The sequence below is a fragment of the Cebus imitator genome, unplaced genomic scaffold (assembly GCF_001604975.1).
Source record: "Cebus imitator isolate Cc_AM_T3 unplaced genomic scaffold, Cebus_imitator-1.0 Scaffold135, whole genome shotgun sequence".
NCBI lineage: Eukaryota > Metazoa > Chordata > Mammalia > Primates > Cebidae > Cebus > Cebus imitator.
In genome coordinates, this window is record NW_016107450.1 from 3,551,555 (window position 1) to 3,569,810 (window position 18,256).

At 42.4% G+C, this 18,256-nt stretch overlaps 1 protein-coding gene across 1 annotated transcript in view; it reads right to left on the reverse strand.

Moving 5' to 3' along the window:
- Window positions 1–18,256, reverse strand: part of PATJ (PATJ crumbs cell polarity complex component) — a 413,527-nt gene that overhangs the window by 69,511 nt on the left and 325,760 nt on the right. The window contains exons 32-33 of the mRNA XM_037743097.1: window positions 14,652–14,769; window positions 8,849–8,982 (exon numbers count right to left, since the gene is read on the reverse strand). Coding sequence (XP_037599025.1) covers window positions 8,849–8,982; window positions 14,652–14,769 — 252 coding nt within the window. The remainder of the gene's footprint in view (window positions 1–8,848; window positions 8,983–14,651; window positions 14,770–18,256) is intronic.

Here is an 18,256-nt window from a genome sequence, read left to right on the forward strand (position 1 = left end):
TGTTAATGTATCTGCCACATAGAACTTTTGTTTAATAAGAATGAATTAAATTGGTATTAAATCACGTGATTGAAAAAAATTCGGATTTGAAACTTGGAGAGAAATAACAAGATTCTCTCAGCTGGGCACAGTGGCTCACGCCTATAATCCCAGCACTTTGGGAGGCTGAGGCGGGCGGATCACCTGAGGTAAGGAGTTTGAGACCAGCCTGGCCAACATGGCAAAATGCCATCTCTACTAAAAATACAAAAATTAGCTGGGCCTGGTGGTGGGTGCCTGCAATTCTGGCTACTCAGGAGGCTGAGGCAGGATAATGGCTTGAATGCAGGAGGCGGAGGTTGCAGTGAGCGGAGATCATGCCAGTGCACACCAACCTAAGCAACAGAGCGAGACTCCGTCTCAAAAAAAAAAAAAAAAAAATTCTAACTCTGACATTCTCAGTACTTTTTATTATTAAGAATATCTAAATCTGCTGGGCACGGTGGCCCATGCCTGTAATCCCAGCACTTTGGGAAGCTGAGGTAGGTGTCTCACGAGGTCAGGAAATCGAGACCATCCTGGCCAACATGGTGAAACCCCATCTCTACTAAAACATAAAAATTAGTCAGGCATGGTAGCACGAACCTGTAATCTCAGCTATTCAGGAAGCTGAGGCAGGAGAATTGTTGGAACCTGGGAGATGGAGGCTGCAGTGAGCAAGATTATACCACGACACTCCAGGCTGGGTGACAGAGTGAGACTGTCTCAAAAAAAGGTATATCTAAATCTAAAAAGAGAATAGTGCTTGAATCTCTCTCTCTCTCTCTCTCTCTCTCTCTCTCTCTCTCTTTTAATAGACAAGGTCTTGCTCTGTTGCACAGGCTGGAATGCAGTGGTGCAATAATAGTTCAGTGCAGCCTTCACCTCCTGGGGTTAAGCCATCCTCCTGCCTCAGCCTCCCAGTAGCTGGGACTACAGGCACATGCTCAGCTAATTAAAAAAAATTTTTTTTGAAGAGACAGGGGTCTTGCCATGTTGCCCAGGCTGGTCTCAAACTCCTAGCCTCAAGCAATCCTCCCATCTCAGCCTCCCAAAGGGCTGGGATTATAGGTGAGCTATGGCACTTGACCTTGAATCACTTAATTTAATTTTCTTTCTATTTTTTTTTGAGACGGAGTCTCTGTTGCCCAGGCTGGAGTGCAGTGGTGTGACCTCGGCTCACTGCAACCTCCATCTCCTGGGTTCAAGCGATTTTCCTCCCTCAGCCTCCCAAGTAGCTGGTACAGCCACGTGCCACCATGCCTGGCTAATTTTTGTATTTTTAGTAGAGATAGGGTTTTGCCATGTTGGTCAGGCTGGTCTCGAACTCCTGACCTCTGGTGATCTACCTACCTCAGACTCCCAAAGTGTTGGGATTACAGGCATGAGCCACTGGGCCTGGCCTATTTTACTTTTAAAAAAATAAGAGATGGGGGTCTCACTAGGTTGCTCAAGCTGGTCTCAAATTCCTGGGCTCCAAAGAGCTGGGATTACAGATGTGAGCCACTGTGCCCAGCCAAATCACTTTTTCAAAAAGTTTAATGTTGAAAAACAAATATGCAATTGTCTAGGAATGAAGCCACATTTCACTGTGCAGGTACTATAACAGACACACAGACAAAGCAAGTTAAGGATCTACTTTAACACGAATGTTTATAATTAATAATAATTGAACTCAGTTTAAATAGGTACTGGGCAAAGTTCTGTATATTCATTGTCTTAATTAATTCACGTGACAATCTTAAGAGGTAGATTTTTATCACCACAGTGGCACATATGAAGAAACAGATTTCACTTAGAAAGGTTGTCACTTGTCCAGGGTCCCACAGTTAAAGATCTAAGATTCTAATGCCAAAGAACCAGCATCATTACTCTGCTGTGGTGCCTTTTAGGTCTGGTAGAACACACTGTCTATAGCCTGGGATCTATGGCAATGGCATCAGGGAAGGAAAATGCGTAGAAAGAGGGTCCTAGAGACGCCATTCTCATTCTTTCTCCACTCCATTTGTTTAGTTCCAAACAGTTCAAGTCTGCCAATAATCCAAGATAAAGGATTTATTTCTTAAGTTTTTCTTCTCCATAATTCTCAAGGCTGATAGTAACCCCAATGAATGAGTCTGGAGAGCTATCTATTACTTCTTCTGAGGATGCTGCTGATAATTTTTTTTTTTTTTTTTTTTTTTTTTGAGACAGAGTCTTACTCTGTCACCCAGGCTGGAGTGCAATGGTGTGATCTCGGCTCACCACAACCTCTGCCTCCTGGGTTCAAGCGATTCTCTTGCTTCAGTATCCTGAGTAGCTGGGATTATAGGCATGCACCACCAGACCTGGCTAATTTTGTATTTTTAGTAGAGACGGGGTTTCCCCATGTTAATCAGGCTAATATTGAACTCCCAACCTCTGGTGATCTGCCTACCTTGGCCTTCCAAAGTACTGGGATTACAAGCATGAGCCACTGCACCAGGCTAACTGATAAAACTTCTAATCAACAAGTATAAATTTCTGAGAAGCGGACATTGAAGGACATCAGGGAGCAGTTAAGGAATATGATGCAAACATCAGAAAAGGTAAGAGCCTTTGGTCTTTCATTCGGCAGAGCAGGATGAATTCTCTAAGCTGTAGGATTTCATGCAAATTTAACACTCCAACAAGACCAGAGGGGTGGAGGGAGATAGAAGACAGGATGAAAGGATGGATTAATGGATAGAAGGAAATAAAAATTATGAATTAATATACTACCTCTGATATCCAATGTGCCTTATCTTCCCGGCTTATAAGAAACATAACAAATAGCTTCTATTAATTAAATCTAGGAAGTGGATATCATGGCTCTACTCTTTTCTGGACTCCAGAGGAAGTCCCTATTTTACTAGTCCTTATTATGACTTTTCATTGGTTTATCTGCTATATTAGACCACAATCACTAAAAGTCAATAGAATTAACTTGAAGGAATGTGTGAGCTCTTTGAGGACACGGTTATCTCAATTTTGTATTCTCAGCACTAAGCAAAGGGCAGCCTTTAAGCAAACACATGCAACCTATCACAGAAGAGCCACATTCACCAAAGGCAAGCGTGGGGGCAACATCACAAGATTAAAACAACAGCGGAAGTCTGCCATTGAGGATTGGGTCCAGGTGTGCTCATAAACCTTCCCAAGAGGTTCACCCTCATTATTCCCTCAGCATTTTAAAAGGTCGATTTAAATATGATGAGATGCTAAGTGAGCGCTCCCTCTGTGATCTCAGAAACCATCTGTCTTGGCTCTAGGGAAGCTATTTATAGCAAAGAGGACTGATGTGGTGTCAAGACCAGGTCCCAGAGACTTAATTCCTCTAAAGACAGCAAAAATATCTCTTGGACACACAACAAAGAAGACACAGAAACGTTAATTGGGATGGTTGGAGCAGATGTTAAGGGTCACGAGAACTCGGGGTGTACTCTTTCCCATGCCAGAGCTGAAGTCAGGACGCATCACCTAACCAAATGTGCAAAGGTTCTTCCGTAGTGAGTCTCAACGTTTTCCACCGTTTCCCTTTGATATGCTCTCATCTTTGTTTGCTAACTTTCTGCCCGCTGGATCCCAACCCAAGACCTGATTGGAAAATGTGACCTACAGTATCAGTTAGGTTGCATGTTCCACATCAAAATTTGGAAGGTGGGGGAATAAAAGGAAAAATGAAAGATTTTCATTGTGGTAAATAATAACTTTATTTGTTAAAGTGCTTTCTAACCCCTGCAATTCAGCCTCGCTGAAATGACAGGCCTATATATTTCTCCTGAGTCTAACTTACGGCTTTTGATGAGGTACCTGAGGTCAGGAAATAAAAGCTGTGTCCCATCCCTCATTTTTAAGTGGTTCTTATCCTTCCAAGGACAATGCGATCTACAGTCTCAAAAGGCAGAACTATATATTATGAACCTCAAAAAGCTCTTGACTTAAAAAAATTTTTTTGGGGCTGCCTCACGGTGGCAGGGAAAGGAGAGTACAGGATTTAGCAAACAGCCTCAGGTCCAGGTTGCAGGAAGTGGTGGAGTTCAGTGGAAACCCTCAAGCTGTCAGCTAGCAGCACAAATGAATGCAATATTAAAGACCCAAGAGCAGCACACACACATCTTGTTCAGGTATCCCAACCAACCCAGGTAAAGCAAAGTCAGATTAACAGTCGCAAAAGCAAAAGCAAAAACACAACTCGGCTGGGTGCAGTGGTGCACGCTTGTAATCCCAGCGCTTTGGGAGGCCCAGGCGGAAGGATCATGACGTCCAGATATCAAAATACAAAACTTAGCTGGGTGTGGTGGCGCGTGCCTGTAAGCCCAGCTGCTCGGGAGACCGAGGCAGGAGAATCACTTGAACCAGGAAGTTGGAGGTTGCAGTGAGCCAAGATTGCGCCACGGCACTTCAGCCTGGCAACAGAGCGAGACTCTGTCTCAAAAAAAAAGCAAAAAAACAAAACAAAAGACCACAACTCATTCAGTTAGGCTGGACGTGCTGATCAAACTTCTGATTTCCTATGAGAAATCTAGTCCTGCCTTATTTTAAGCAATGAAAAAAGAGTTACATTTAGAAAAAATAATCAGAAGGTTAATTTTCTGTTATGAAGGAATTCACTACAGAATTTGCTTACAATGTAATTTCCCAGGATTATTGTTTTTAATATTCAGGAACACCCCTTTGGGAAAGTGTAGAAACAGGCCTTAGGAAGGACACATTGCCCAATGTTCAGGGTCAACCAGTAGTTTCTCAATACTAGGGGCCTTGGTTTTATATATACATATATATATATATATTTTTTTTCTACTGTTTATAAGACATCTGATCCTCACCACAACTCAATTATTATTGAGGATTATTAAGCTGATTTTGCATATGTGAAAACAGAGTTGGAGAAGGTATGTGCCATGGGCAATTGCTCACTGTGTGCTAAGCGTCCTATGAAGGTCATCTCTTGTGATCATCCTAGTATGTCTACAAGGTGTTATTATCTCTGTAAATAGAGCAGGAAATAGACTCTGAGAGGTTAAGAAATCTGCCCCAGCTAGTCAATGGTAAAGAGGGAATATGACTAAAAGCTAAAAGAGAGGATCAGCATCAGCTCTGAGTTTGGCTGAGGACAGATCATGAAACCCAGGCAAGACTTCGTTGGGGAGGAGTGGCTTAGAGCGGGTAGAGAAGCTTGATGGGAGCAGGAGGGCAGAAGGGAGCAATGTGAGGGGAGCAGGGCAAAGTCCGAGAGGCTGCAGTGCATATGTAGGTTTGGGGAACAATGATCTGGTCTGGTCCTAGTCCTATGTTGGTGGTACGTGAGACCTTCTACATAAAGCAGGAGCTAGCTGGATTGCTGGTGCTAGTCAAAGTGTTTCTATGAACTGCTGAGAGACTGGATGACATAAAATTACAAAGAATTATTAAAAATACGATTAGAAAATACAGCCCAGACCAAATTCCTTGAAGGGAAACCTCTAAGGAAGAGTTTGCCTCTTTTCTCAATGACAAAAGCTGAACAGATAGCATTCCAAGCCAGAAATAAGAAATGTAGAGGTTTGGGGCCTTAAGGGGGCAAAGACCCATGAAACAGGCTAGGTGCTAAAAGTGGCTGCTGAGTTGGTTAACTCCAGGTGTTGCCCATTCCACCCAAGCTGCTAAAAATGTCACAATGTATGTATGAAGCCACACATAGCAGTTTCTGCTTGCACAGGTAAGAGGAGAATTCAGGACATAAATTATCATGAACTCCAGAGAAAAGTTTTAACAATGCTTTTATCAAGCTGAAGGAGATAAAATCCCTTCAGGTTCAGGTGAGGTGGTTCACTAGCAGGGTGGGACTCAAAGCCAGGATTTTCTAGACTTGGCCCAATGGTAGGAAAGGGAAGGACCACGACCAGCAAACATGTAAAAGGCATTAATGATAGGGACAGGAGAAATTCTAGGCAGACAGGGGTGAATCCCTGGCAAAACCCCATCTTTGAGCTGAAAAGCCTGAAACCCATGGTCCATAGTGATTATTTCTATCCCTGTTTGCCTGCTCTCTCCCGATTGGTTCTTTCTGAATAATGGCTTTTTATTAATTGAATGTTGCCTTTTCCCAAAACTACCTATGGCCCGCCCTGCTCCTACTGTGCCCGTGAAGACTCCAGACTCTGTTGGTAGAGGAGAGAAGCCTGACTGGAGAGAGGCAATTTGACTTTAGAGGGACAGCTGGACTTTGGAGGAGAGATGGCTTAATGCCAGCTGGACTTCAGGGAAGACTATCTGCCTGTCCCGTCCCCTCTCCAGCTCCCCTCTCCACTGAGAGCCACTTCCACTGCTAAATAAAATTCCTTTCCGCCATCATTCAAGTGTCTGTGCAACCTAATTCTTCTTAGATGCTGGACAAGAGCTTTGGACTCACTGAGTGTGGATACCCAAAAAAGGCTGTCACACTGGCCCTTTGACCTCGCTGGTAGGGGGCAGCTGCCCCCTGCAACAAGGCAAGGGGCCCACTGAACTGTGATAACGCACTGCTGTCCACAGATGGTGGAGCTTAGCATTGTAACACACTCTCTGAGGCTTCAGGGGTCCCAGGCACCCCCACCTGGTCTGGTTGTGGGGACCCCATGGAGCCTGCTCCAGCCAGTGCCCAAAGCATCCTTCTGGGACCTGCACTCACTCACTCATGCACTTCCTCCCACAAGAGGTTGAGTGCAGTGGTCAGAGTAAACGGAGTACCCCTGTTGCAAGTCTGATGAAGGGGTCAAAAGAAAACTCCTGCATCATCATGACCCTGGTTTCAATAGCATGTGCTGTTCTTGAGTTTCCTAGTGCTTTAGAATAGGATCTCCCCACCCTCAACAATACTACCACAAAAATGTTATATTACTGCCCAAAATGGAAAAAAAATAGTTTTATAGGCCCTGATATATTTGTTTAATCTGGCATGTACAATTTATTGCTTACTAAATAAAATGGGCAAAAGAAATACCAAAATATTCATTTAAAACATATTCATTAACAAAGTGATTGTCTCTAGGGAGAGGCCTTGTTTCTTTAGGAAGGATTGGTAGTGAAGGACACAGCTAGGGCAAAAAGGTAGGAGGGAGATTTATTTTTCACTTTTTTCCTTTTATGGCAATTTAACTTTGCGCAAGATGCAGGTATTAAATACACACACACATACTCAAAATTTTCCTTTTGTGTCAATCTAACTTTGTATAATATGCAGGTATTAAACACACACACACACACACACACACACACACACACACAGAGATGCATTGATTAATCACATCTTGAGTAAATCAAAACCTGGGAAACGTTTTACATTTTAATGGCACTACTGAGTAGTGGTAAACAAAAGGTACTGAATAATGAAAAATCAATCGTCCTGGCCAGGCATAGCGGCTCATGCCTGTAATTGCAGCATTTTGAGAGGCTAAGGTAGGAGGATCGCTTGACCCTAAAAGTTCAAAACCAGTTTGGGCAACATAGCAAGACCCTATCTGTATTTATTTTTTCAAAAATAAAAAACAATGAAAAATCAATCATCTCAGGGAATACTAACATTCTAGACCAACTTTTTTTAAAAAAAATTATGAGTAGACATGAAAATGGTCAGTGTAAAATAAACCCTAAATTGTTGGGCTAGAATAAGTCATATATATATATTTTGCTGTTTTTGTTTTTTTGTTTTTTAAAGAGACAGGGCCTTGCTGTGATGCTCAGGCTGGAGTGTGTGGCGTGATCATAGTTCACTGCAGCCTCAAACTCCTGGGCTCAACTGATCCTCCTTCCTCAGCCTCTTGAGTAGCTGGGAATACAGGTGTGTACCACCAAACCTTGCTAATTAAAAAAAAAAAAAAGCTTTTTTGTAGAGATGAGGTCTTGCCCAGCCTGTCTCAAACTCCTGGCCTCAAGCTATCCACCTGCCTTGGTTACCATGCCAGCCTGAGGTATCCTTTTTATCTACCATTCCATTAAAATAATAACGAGAATAACAATAGTTCCTACTTACTGAATACTTACTATGTGCCAACATCCTAGATGGAGAAAATCCTGATGAAGGTTTTTTTTTTTGGAGACAAGGTCTTGCTGTCTATCACCCAGGCTGGAATGTAGTGGCATGGTCACGGTTCACTGAAGCCTTGACCTCCTGGGCTGAAGTGATCGACCCACCTATGCCTCCTAAGGAGCTGAAACCACAGGTGCATGCCTCTCCACTCAGCTAATTTTTTTTTTTTTTTTTTTTGAGATGGAGTCTTGCTCTGTTGCCCAGGCTGGAGTACAGTGACGTGATCTCAACTCACTGCAGCCTCTGCCTCCTGGGTTTAAGCGATTTTCCTGCCTCAGACTCCCGAGTAGCTGGGACTACAGCTACCATGCCTGGTTAATTTTTGTATTTTTAGTAGAGACAGGGTTTCACCATGTTGGCCAGGCTGGTCTTGAACTCCTCACCTCAAGTAACACTCCTGCCTCAGCCTCCCAAAGTGCTGTGATTACAGGCATGAGCCACTGTGCTTGGCCCATCCAGCTAATTTTTGTATTTTTTGTAGAAATGAGGTTTTGCCATGTTGCCCAGGCTGGTCTTGAACTCGTGGGCTCAAGCGATCTGCCTGCCTTGGCCTCCCAAAGTGCTGGGATTACAAGCGTTAGCCACCATGCCCAGCCCTGATGAAAATTAAACACTGAGAAAAACTTGAAAACTAGCTAGACTATGGATGCACACCTATTTATGATCACATTTTCTCCCCATACTATGAAAAAGGCAAGTCTTGCAGATTCGTGGCACAGAGCCAGAATGAACCTCAACAACTAGTTCTGTGACAATGGATACATTTTACTTCTAGAAACTTACCAATGGTGTGTCTTTTCCTCCCACGATGCTGAGACCAAGCCCTGAACGTCCCTTGGATATTTCTATAATCATTTCCTGTCCAGGGACAATGGGACATGTTGCGGGGTCCACTGACAAAGGAGCTTGGAAACCACCTAGAAAAGAATTGAACACAGAATGAACGGCGTGGGAGAGATGCAGCTCAGCCTGCATATTCCATCACGTAGGGAGTGTGGGCTTACATGTGTTTATCACAGCACTCTTCCTGGCAAACACCATGAAGGAAAAAGCTGGGTTATTCCTGCCTTTTACCCAGGGATGACACTCGAGATTAAAATGGTAACTCCCCTACCCCTCAACCCATCAATTTTACTTAAAAGTTTAAAAATCTTATTTATTTATTTATTTTTTGAGACAGAGTCTCACTCTGTCGTGCAGGCTAGAATGCAGTGGTGTGATCTCAGCTCACTGCAACCTCCACCTCCTGGGTTCAAGTGATTCTCCTGCCTCAGCCTCCCAAGTAGCTGGGATTACAGGTGTGCATCACCACACATGGCTAATTTTTGTATTTTTAGTAGAGACAAAGTTTCACCATGTTGACCAGGCTGCTCTCGAACCCCTTAACTCAGGTGATCCTCCCACCTTGGCCTCCCAAAATGTTAGGATTATAGGCATGAGCCACTGCACCCAGCCAAAAGTTTTAAAATCTTAAAATACAGCATGAAAATCTTTATGGAAAAATTAGAATGATTAAAGGACTAGGTACATAAAGGCCTGTGTTACTAGGAGAATAAAGGCTGGTATAAGAGGAGGTTCTGAGCTGCAGAATACTAATTAAGAATTAAGAAAAGTACCTAAATACTTTCAATTGGAGCATATCAGATGAACTAAGTTATTAAGATGTATAAAGGATTTAATCATAAAATATGAAATACCTAAAAACAAAAATTACCTAAAATTTATCCCCAAATATATTAGATATAGAGTGAAACAAAATGCATTATCAACACAAGACTCAAAAATCACTTGCAGGGTTCACAGAGGAAAAGTTTATTTAAAGGTTACTGCTTTTTTATAAAGGTTTATTTTTTTTAAATAATTGTTTTAGTTTAGTTTTTTCCAAAAAGTGAGGGGAAAAAATGTTAATAACACCCGTTTGGCTGGGCACAGTGTTTCATGTCTGTAGTCCCAGCACTTTGGGAGGCCGCGGTGGGCGGATCATTAGGTCAAGAGTTTGAGACCAATCTGGCCAACATAGTGAAACCCCATCTGTACTAAAAATACAAAAATGTAGCCAGGTGTGGTGTGGTGTGCGCCTGTAATCCCAGCTACTCGGGAGGCTGAGAAAGGAGAACCCGGCAGACAGAGGTTGCAGTGAGCTGAGATCATACCATTGCATCCCCGCCTGGGCAACAGTGCGAGACTCTGTCTCAAAAAACAAAAAAAAAAACAACAAAAAAACCAAAAACAACCAAAAAAACCTGTTTATCCAGCATAAAATCTGTATACATGCATTTTCCAGGTAACTGAACCTAACCCATTAAAAACTCAAAACATTTGGATGAATGCGGTGGCTCATGCTTGTAATCTCAGCACTTTGGGAGGCCAAAGTGGGTGGATCACCAGAGGTCGGGAGTTCGAGACCAGCCTGGTCAACATGGTGAAACCCTGTCTCCACCAAAAATACAAAAAATAGCTGGGTATGGTGGTGCATGCCTGTAATCCCAGCTACTGGGGAGGCTGAGGCAGGAGAATCGCTTGAGCCTAGGAGGCAGAGGTTGCAGTGAGCCAAGATCACACCATTGCACTGCAGCCTGGGTAACAAGAGTTAAAGAAACAACTTAAAGAAATAAAAAAAGCCCTCAAAACATTCAAAATGTTGAATAGTTTCAAGAGATGCTCATACAAATAATAATCTCCAAAGAATGTCATATTTTCTGATAACTGTTTGATCACCATAAGTATTGTTTCTTATATTATGATACAATTCAGGAAAGGGCTGATGAGAGAGGGCACCATCTGCTGGTCAGCTGCAGCTAATGCACAGAACTGAGATGAGATCCAAACGCTCATTAAACCTATATAAAAGCAGGGGTCAGTGGACTACAGCTGCGGATCAAGAATGGCTTTTACACTTTCAAAAGCTTGAAAAAAAAACTCAAAAGAAAAACAATGTCTCAAGGCATGTGAAAATAATATGAGTCTAAATTTCAGTGTCTGTAAATAAAGTTGTATTGGAACACAAACCCACTAATTCATTTATGCCTAGCCTGTGGCTGCCAGCATACTACAATGGCAGGGGTGAGAAACTGCAACAGAGGTCGTGTGGACCGTAGCCTAAAATATTTACTGTCTACTTCTTTATAGAAAAAGCTTGCCAATCTCTGGTATAAAACAAAAAGAAACAGGCTCCAGGTAAGCCTGTGGGGGTTCTGGTCTAACTTGGTGATAATCATGGTCTTTGGAATGAAAAGGCACAGGTTTTGGACTGGCACAAAGGCACAGTTGGGTTCCTAAGCAGGAAGTTCACAGGAGGGTGAAAGTGGAGCTCACTTCTCATCAGAAAAATGTATGCAGCCACTATGTAAGAGGCTTTTAGAAAAACTAAATGAACAGCACGTGTGGGGTGCCCAGCCCAGAGGCTGGCACATTGTGGGCATTTATGCATTAGTTGCTCCCATCCAAATGGAATTTATTAATCTAAAGGCCTCCTGGTTAAGAGCAAGAAATTCAGTGACACAACCATAAAAAGTGCCATATTTAGAAGTAGCCTATGGCTGTGAGCACACTACAATGGCAGGGGTGAGTGACTGGCAACAGAGGCTGTGTGGACCATAGCCTAAACATTTACTGTCGGCTTCTTTATAGAAAAAGCTTGCCAATGTCCGCTATAAAACAAAAAGAAATAGGCTCTAGGTAAGACAGAGGCAAGGCAGAATATTAAAATTATAAACCTGTCTCTAAATCTTTTTGCAGTGTATGTATTTTATACTACCTTTCCCATTAATTTATAATAAAAATGATGTACAATAGTAGCACACTTTCATGGGTGCTTTGAAAAGTTTTTATTGTTTTTAGGCTGGGTGCGGTGGCTCACACCTGTAAGCCCAGCACTTCGGGAGGCCGAGGTGCACAGATCACCTGAGGTCAGGAGTTCGAAATCAGCCTGACCAACATGGTAAAACCCTGTTTCTAATAAAAATGCAAAATTAGTTGGGCATGATGATGCATGCCTGTAATCCTGGCTACCAGAGAGGCTGAGGTAGGAGAATTGCTTGAACCCGGGAGGCAGAGGGTGCAGTGAGCCAAGATCATGCCATTGCTCTCTAGCCTGGGCAACAAGAATGAAACTATCTCAGAAAAAAAAAAAAAGAAAAAGAAAAGTACACTGCTTTTGTAAAGGACTAGCATAGTCTCCTGAGTGAGATGAGAGGAAAAACCTAGTGAGACATCCTGGAGATGGCATTTCTTTTCCCTCGTCCATGTTTGCCTCACCCTAGCCAGTCCTGAGTCCGTCTTTCTATTTACTTTGCTCATGGAATCCAGCCCCAAACCCGGCTCATACCAAGCCCTTAAAATAAATGCTTGGTAGATTAATAAATGAATAAAATGTCTACAGATTCAACTGTAGAATGATAAGCTTCATTTATTTATTTAACCACGAGAGTGAAAACCAGCCAGGCACAGTGGCTCCTGCCTGTAATCCTAGCACTTTGGGAGGCTGAGGTGGGTGGATCACCTGAGGTTAGGAGTTAGAAACCAGCCTGCCCCCTCTCCCCCCAGCATAGTGAAACCCTGTCTCTACTAAAAATACAAAAAAATTAGCTGGATGTGATGGTGGGTGCCTGTAATCCCAGCAACTTGGGAAGCTGAGGCAGGAGAATCGCTTGAACCCAGGAGGCAGAGGTTCCAGTGAGCCACGATGGCACCATTACACTCCAGCCTGGGCAACAAGACTGAAACTCCATCTCAAAAAAAAAAAAAAAAAAAAAAGAGGAATGAAAACCAGGAAGGATGACGAATTTCTGTCATCTAAGTACAAACATGTGATGTATATTATCAAAACTCGTCTACATTCATAGTCAGCATACATTCTTGGTAAAGGGCCAAATATACATATTTTGGGCATTACAGGCCAGACCGTCTCTGTTGTGGCTACTGAACTCCATCATTATAGTGTGAAAAAAGCCATTGACAATACAAAAACAAATCAGTGTCGATAAACCTGTATTTGTGAATACTGAAATATGAATTTCATAGAATTTTTACAAAATATTCTTTTGGTTTTTTTTCAACCTTTAAAAAGTGAAAACCTTTTTTAGCTTGTAGGCCATGCAAAACCAGCTAACAGGCTGGATTTGACCCCTGCACCATAGTTTTCTGACCACATTGATCAAGTGTTTTAGTACAACTCCAAGCTTCAAAATAGTACCTGCTTGATGAAGTTTATGAAATTAATATTTATTAAAAATATATATACCACAGAGACTTCAGGACTGCTAAATTAATGCAGGGTTATGTTTTGCCACTGGTGAGTACTGTCTTTTAAAGAGTTCATTTTTTACTGATTTTTATCGCACAAAAGCAAGTAGGGCTAGGTACGGTGGCTTATGCCTGTAATCCCAGCACTTTGGGAGGCCGAGGCAGGCAGATCACTTGAGATCAAGAGTTTGAGACCAGCCTGGACAACATGGTGAAACCTCATCTCTACTGAAAATACAAAAATCGCCGGACATGGTGGTGGGTGCCTGTAGTACCAGCTACTCAGGAGGCCGAAGCAGGAGAATCACTTGAACCCGGGAGGCAGAGGTTGCAGTGAGCTGAGATCACCCCACTGCACTCCAGCCTGGATGTCACAGTGAGATTCTGTCTCTCAGGAAAAAAAAAGTAGAAATATCCATTATTTATTATAAAGCTCTATTTTCAGTCCTTCGTCAGCATAATTCAAGCCAGGAATTTAAAAAGAGAATGTGAATACCAATTTCTTTAAGCACTGAAAATCAACATTCTTCAAGCGGCTTACAGCAACATTGGTAGGGCTAAAAATTGGGTTTGACAGGCTTTTTAAAAGAGATATTACTCAAGACCTAAACATAATCTTTTGGAGAGATTAGAAGAATAATCCAGAAGCCTCAGATTCATCCAGAAGCCTCAGATTCAAATAACATTTACTGAGGTCCCTTTCTTTCTTTCTTTATCTTTTTTCTCATTTATAGTATTACGATCTTTCTTTCTCTCTTTTCTTTCTCTTTTCTCTCTTTCTCTCTTTTCTCTTTCCTTTCTTTCTTTCTTTCCTCTCTTTCCTTTCTCTCTTTCTCTCTCTGTCTTTTCTCTCTTTCTCTCTCTCTTTTTCTTCTCTCTCTCTCTGTCACCCAGGCTGGAGTACAGTGGTGTCATCTCAGCTCACTGCAACCTCTGCCTTCCGGGTTCAAGTGATTCTCCTGCCTCAGCCTCCTGAGTAGCTGTGTTAACAGGCGCCCACCACAAAGCCCAGCTAATTTTTTGTAGTTTTAGTAGAAACAGGGTTTCATCATGTTGGCCTGTTGGCCTGTTGGCCAAGCTGGTCTCAAACTCCTGACCTGCTGAGGTCCTTTTCTGTTCTAGTGCTTTTATATTCAAAAAGTAATAGGCAGTGGCGATGGCAGAGAGGAGGAAGATGGTAAAGGAAACGAAGTGACCTATCCAAGCCCCAAAGCTAAGGAAGTGGAGGAAGCATCTAGACTCAGGCTTCTGCCTCCTGGTCCAGTTCTCCTTTTAGGACATTAGGATCCCTTTCCTTCTTTAAGGCTTAATGAGCCAGATCTGCTCAGGAAAAGAATCATACCATAGCCTGTGAAGTCTGCATCTGTTGAATGGTATGATGAAGTTGGTGCTAATGGTATCTCTTGTGAACTGAAGGAGACTTTCGTTGGATATTTTTGCTGTTTCATCTGGCTGACAGCCTACAAAAGAAAGGAAAATTAGATGAATGTCAAAAAAGGAGAAAGGCAACAAGAAAATACTTTAAAACTGGTGAATTGTTACCCAAACAATGGTGCACTCCAATGATGTCTTTTGAGAATATAGGGTTGGAGGGATGGTAAGAGGTTAGGATGATTTATGCCCCACTCTGCATGCTTCCCTATTTAACTTTATATCTAAAATGCTTTGATGAAGGGCAGATCAAGGAAGGGAGGAAGGATAAACGCTGAAGATACTCTGTCACTGATCTGTACATGAAGCTGAGGGTAGGAGGAAGAACAAAAATTATGTTGCAATTTCTACTCCTTCTGATGAAATCAGCAAAAGTCCCTCTATCTATGGACTTTGAAATGACTTATCTGTGCTGTGCATATTGCAAAGCAATCTATGCTGGGGATGTCTGGAGCATCAATATTGTTCATTTCTTCTGGACACACCAGAGTCAAAGATGCATTTGGTAGGTTAATGAAGCAAAATGAGGGGCAGACAAAGAAAACCAACATCTACTGAAAGCCTACTAAATGCCAGGTATATCAGTGACATTTAATTCACATAAAGGAATTGTGCTTTATTCACCTATGATACCAAGAGCCTGGAACAGAGTAGGGACTCAGTAAAATCCATGATGAATGAGTGAACAAGTGAATGAGTGCAGAAAGAAAAGCAAAACTGCACACAAGAAACTCAGGGTAGAAAGTCAACTTGCAATTCAATAAAGGTCTAGGGACCTTTGCTGTGTGAGCTTGGGAAAATTTAACTTGTAATTCTAGATTTTTGCTGACAGGACCTCCAATGAATATTAATATTAAAAAACTAAGAAAAACCAAAAGGACTCTTTGCTTATTTAACAGGAAGTTAAGAAATATAGGTAGTAGCCAGGCGCAGTGGCTCACACCTGTAATCCCAGCACTTTGGGAGGCCAAGGCGGGTAGATCACCTGAGGTCAGGAGTTCGAGACCAGCCTGGCCAACAAGGTGAAACCCCATCTCTACTAAAAATACCAAAAATTAGCCGGCATGGTGACACACATCTGTAATCCCAGCTACTCGGAAGGCGGAGGCAGGAGAATCGCTTGAACCCAGGAGGCGAGGTTTCAGTGAGCCGAGATCGTGCCCCTGCACTCCAGCCTGGGCAACAGAGTGAGACTCCATCTCAAAAAAAAATATATATATATATATATATATATATATATATATATATATATATATATGTAGCAACCTGACCTGCCTCTGGATCTGCAGTTAGCTAGGGAACTCATGCCCAGCTGGAAGTCTGGTAGTAAAGTACAGGCTGGCCCTGGAGTCTAGAAATAGGACCAAAATAACTGCTCGAGAACCGTAACATCCAAGATTCTGTCTGTGCCTCAATGTAAGGCATTATGCAGTGTGCGGTCACAATGCAACAATACCACCCAGTGCGCATATGCAATGTGGTTTTTAGTTTCCAAAACACTTTCACATCCGTGAAGTCAACCATGCAAATAACCCTGACAGTTAAATATGATTTTTTTTTTTGCAGACAAACCAAGCATAAATGTCAAGTGACATATCTGAAATCATGCAGCTAATTAGAGAAAGAGGTAGAACTGGAAGTCAATAGCTGAAGAATGCTACAAGCTTAAAGTCTTCATCAAACAGCTGATAGCCAATGATTCCGTGTTTTTTCCTGCAGTTTTTCTATCACTGTCTTTTTATTTATTTATTTATTTTTTGGACAGAATCTCACTCTGTCACCCAGGCTGGAAGAGTGGCATGATCTTAGCTCACTGAAGCCTCGACCTTCTGGGCTCAGGTGATTCTCCCACCTCAGCCTCCCAAGTACCTGGGATTACAGGCATACACCATCACGCCTGGCTACTTTTTTCTATTTTTAGTAGAGATGGATGGGGTTTTGGTATGTTACCCAGGCTGGTTTCAAACTCCTGGACTCAAGCAATCCACCCATCTCAGCCTTTCAGAGTGCTGGGATTACAGGCATGAGCCACTGTGTCCGGCCACTATCAGCATCATTTAATAATGACCATATACTTACTTAAAAAAACATGTTCAATTACACATCTATCAGTGATTTGAAAAGGAAGGAAGTGGAAAAGATAAATAAGAGGTTACTATAAGAAAACTGAACATTGAGAGGACTTAGATATCCAATTCTAAGGACCACACTTACTAGCCTCATTGAAGCTACATGTGCCAACAGACTTAAGTCCTCGTCAATGGGATGTAAACAGAAGAGAAAGTACAATTTTTGGAACAGTGTCCTAAGGAGAAAGATTCTGCCTTCCCCTTCTCTCTACTTGAAATGCAGATGTGTTGGTGATAACTGAAGCCGCTGTCTTAAACCAAAGCATGGATGCCATCATTTGAGGATGTAGAGTAATCAAATAAGAATAATCAGGTAAGAGTACAGTAATCAGGTAAGAGGTGGTTGGGTCTGTGACACTTTGGAGACACCATATCGTCCCCAAACTGACCACACAGACTTATGCAAAAGAGAACTTCTTGCAGCAATTGAGCTTGCATTTTTTTCTTCTTTTTTTGAGACAGAGTCTCGCTCTGTGCAGTAGCACGATCTTGGCTCACTGCAATCTCTACCTCCTGGGTTCAAGCAATTCTCCTGCCTCAGCCTCCGGAGTAGTGGGACTAGAGGTGTGTGCCTCCATGCCTGGCTAATTTTTAGTAGAGACAGAGTTTCACCATGTTGGCCAGGATGGTCTTGATCTCTAGACCTCGTGATCTGCTTGCCTTGGCCTCTTAAAGTGCTGGGATTACACGCGCCTGTATCTTAACTCACACAGTACTTACAGCCAACTTACATTTTATATTGCCTCAAGAAAGAATATGGATTCCCAACAAGGCTGGGTGCAAACTGCACTGTTCTTTCATGAAAAATCACGTGACTTTTAAAACAGGAAAGCACTAGAGAGAGCAATCACTAGATTATGGCTTTTCTATAGAAAAGAGATGATTGCTGCTTTCCTTTATGTCCCAGTTTCATGTAGCATCTGGTGCATAATAGGTGCCTGATAGATGTTGGTGGAATTGAATTCAATTTAACAATAAGGAAGCAGCCCATAGAATCCAAGTGAAATATCCAAACATATATACGTAGAGGCAGCCCTCTAGTTGTCAGTATGTGGTGATGGATGAAGGCATGCTCCCATGACTCATTCATTGGCACAAGACCAAACTACTACATAAGACAGACCAGAAAGAATGGATTTGCTGTTCTATGTTACTATATTAGATTATAAGAACTTGGATGGACTTTATAGGTCATCAAACCTAACTAAACCTATCCTGTTTCACAATAGGAACACCTATGGAGCTTTTAAAAATTACAGATACAGCCGGGTGCGATGGGTCACGCCTGTAATCCCAGCACTTTGGGAGGCTGAAGTGGGCAGATCACAAGGTCAGGAGTTTGAGACCACCCTGACCAACATGGTGAAACTCCGTTTCTACTAAAAAA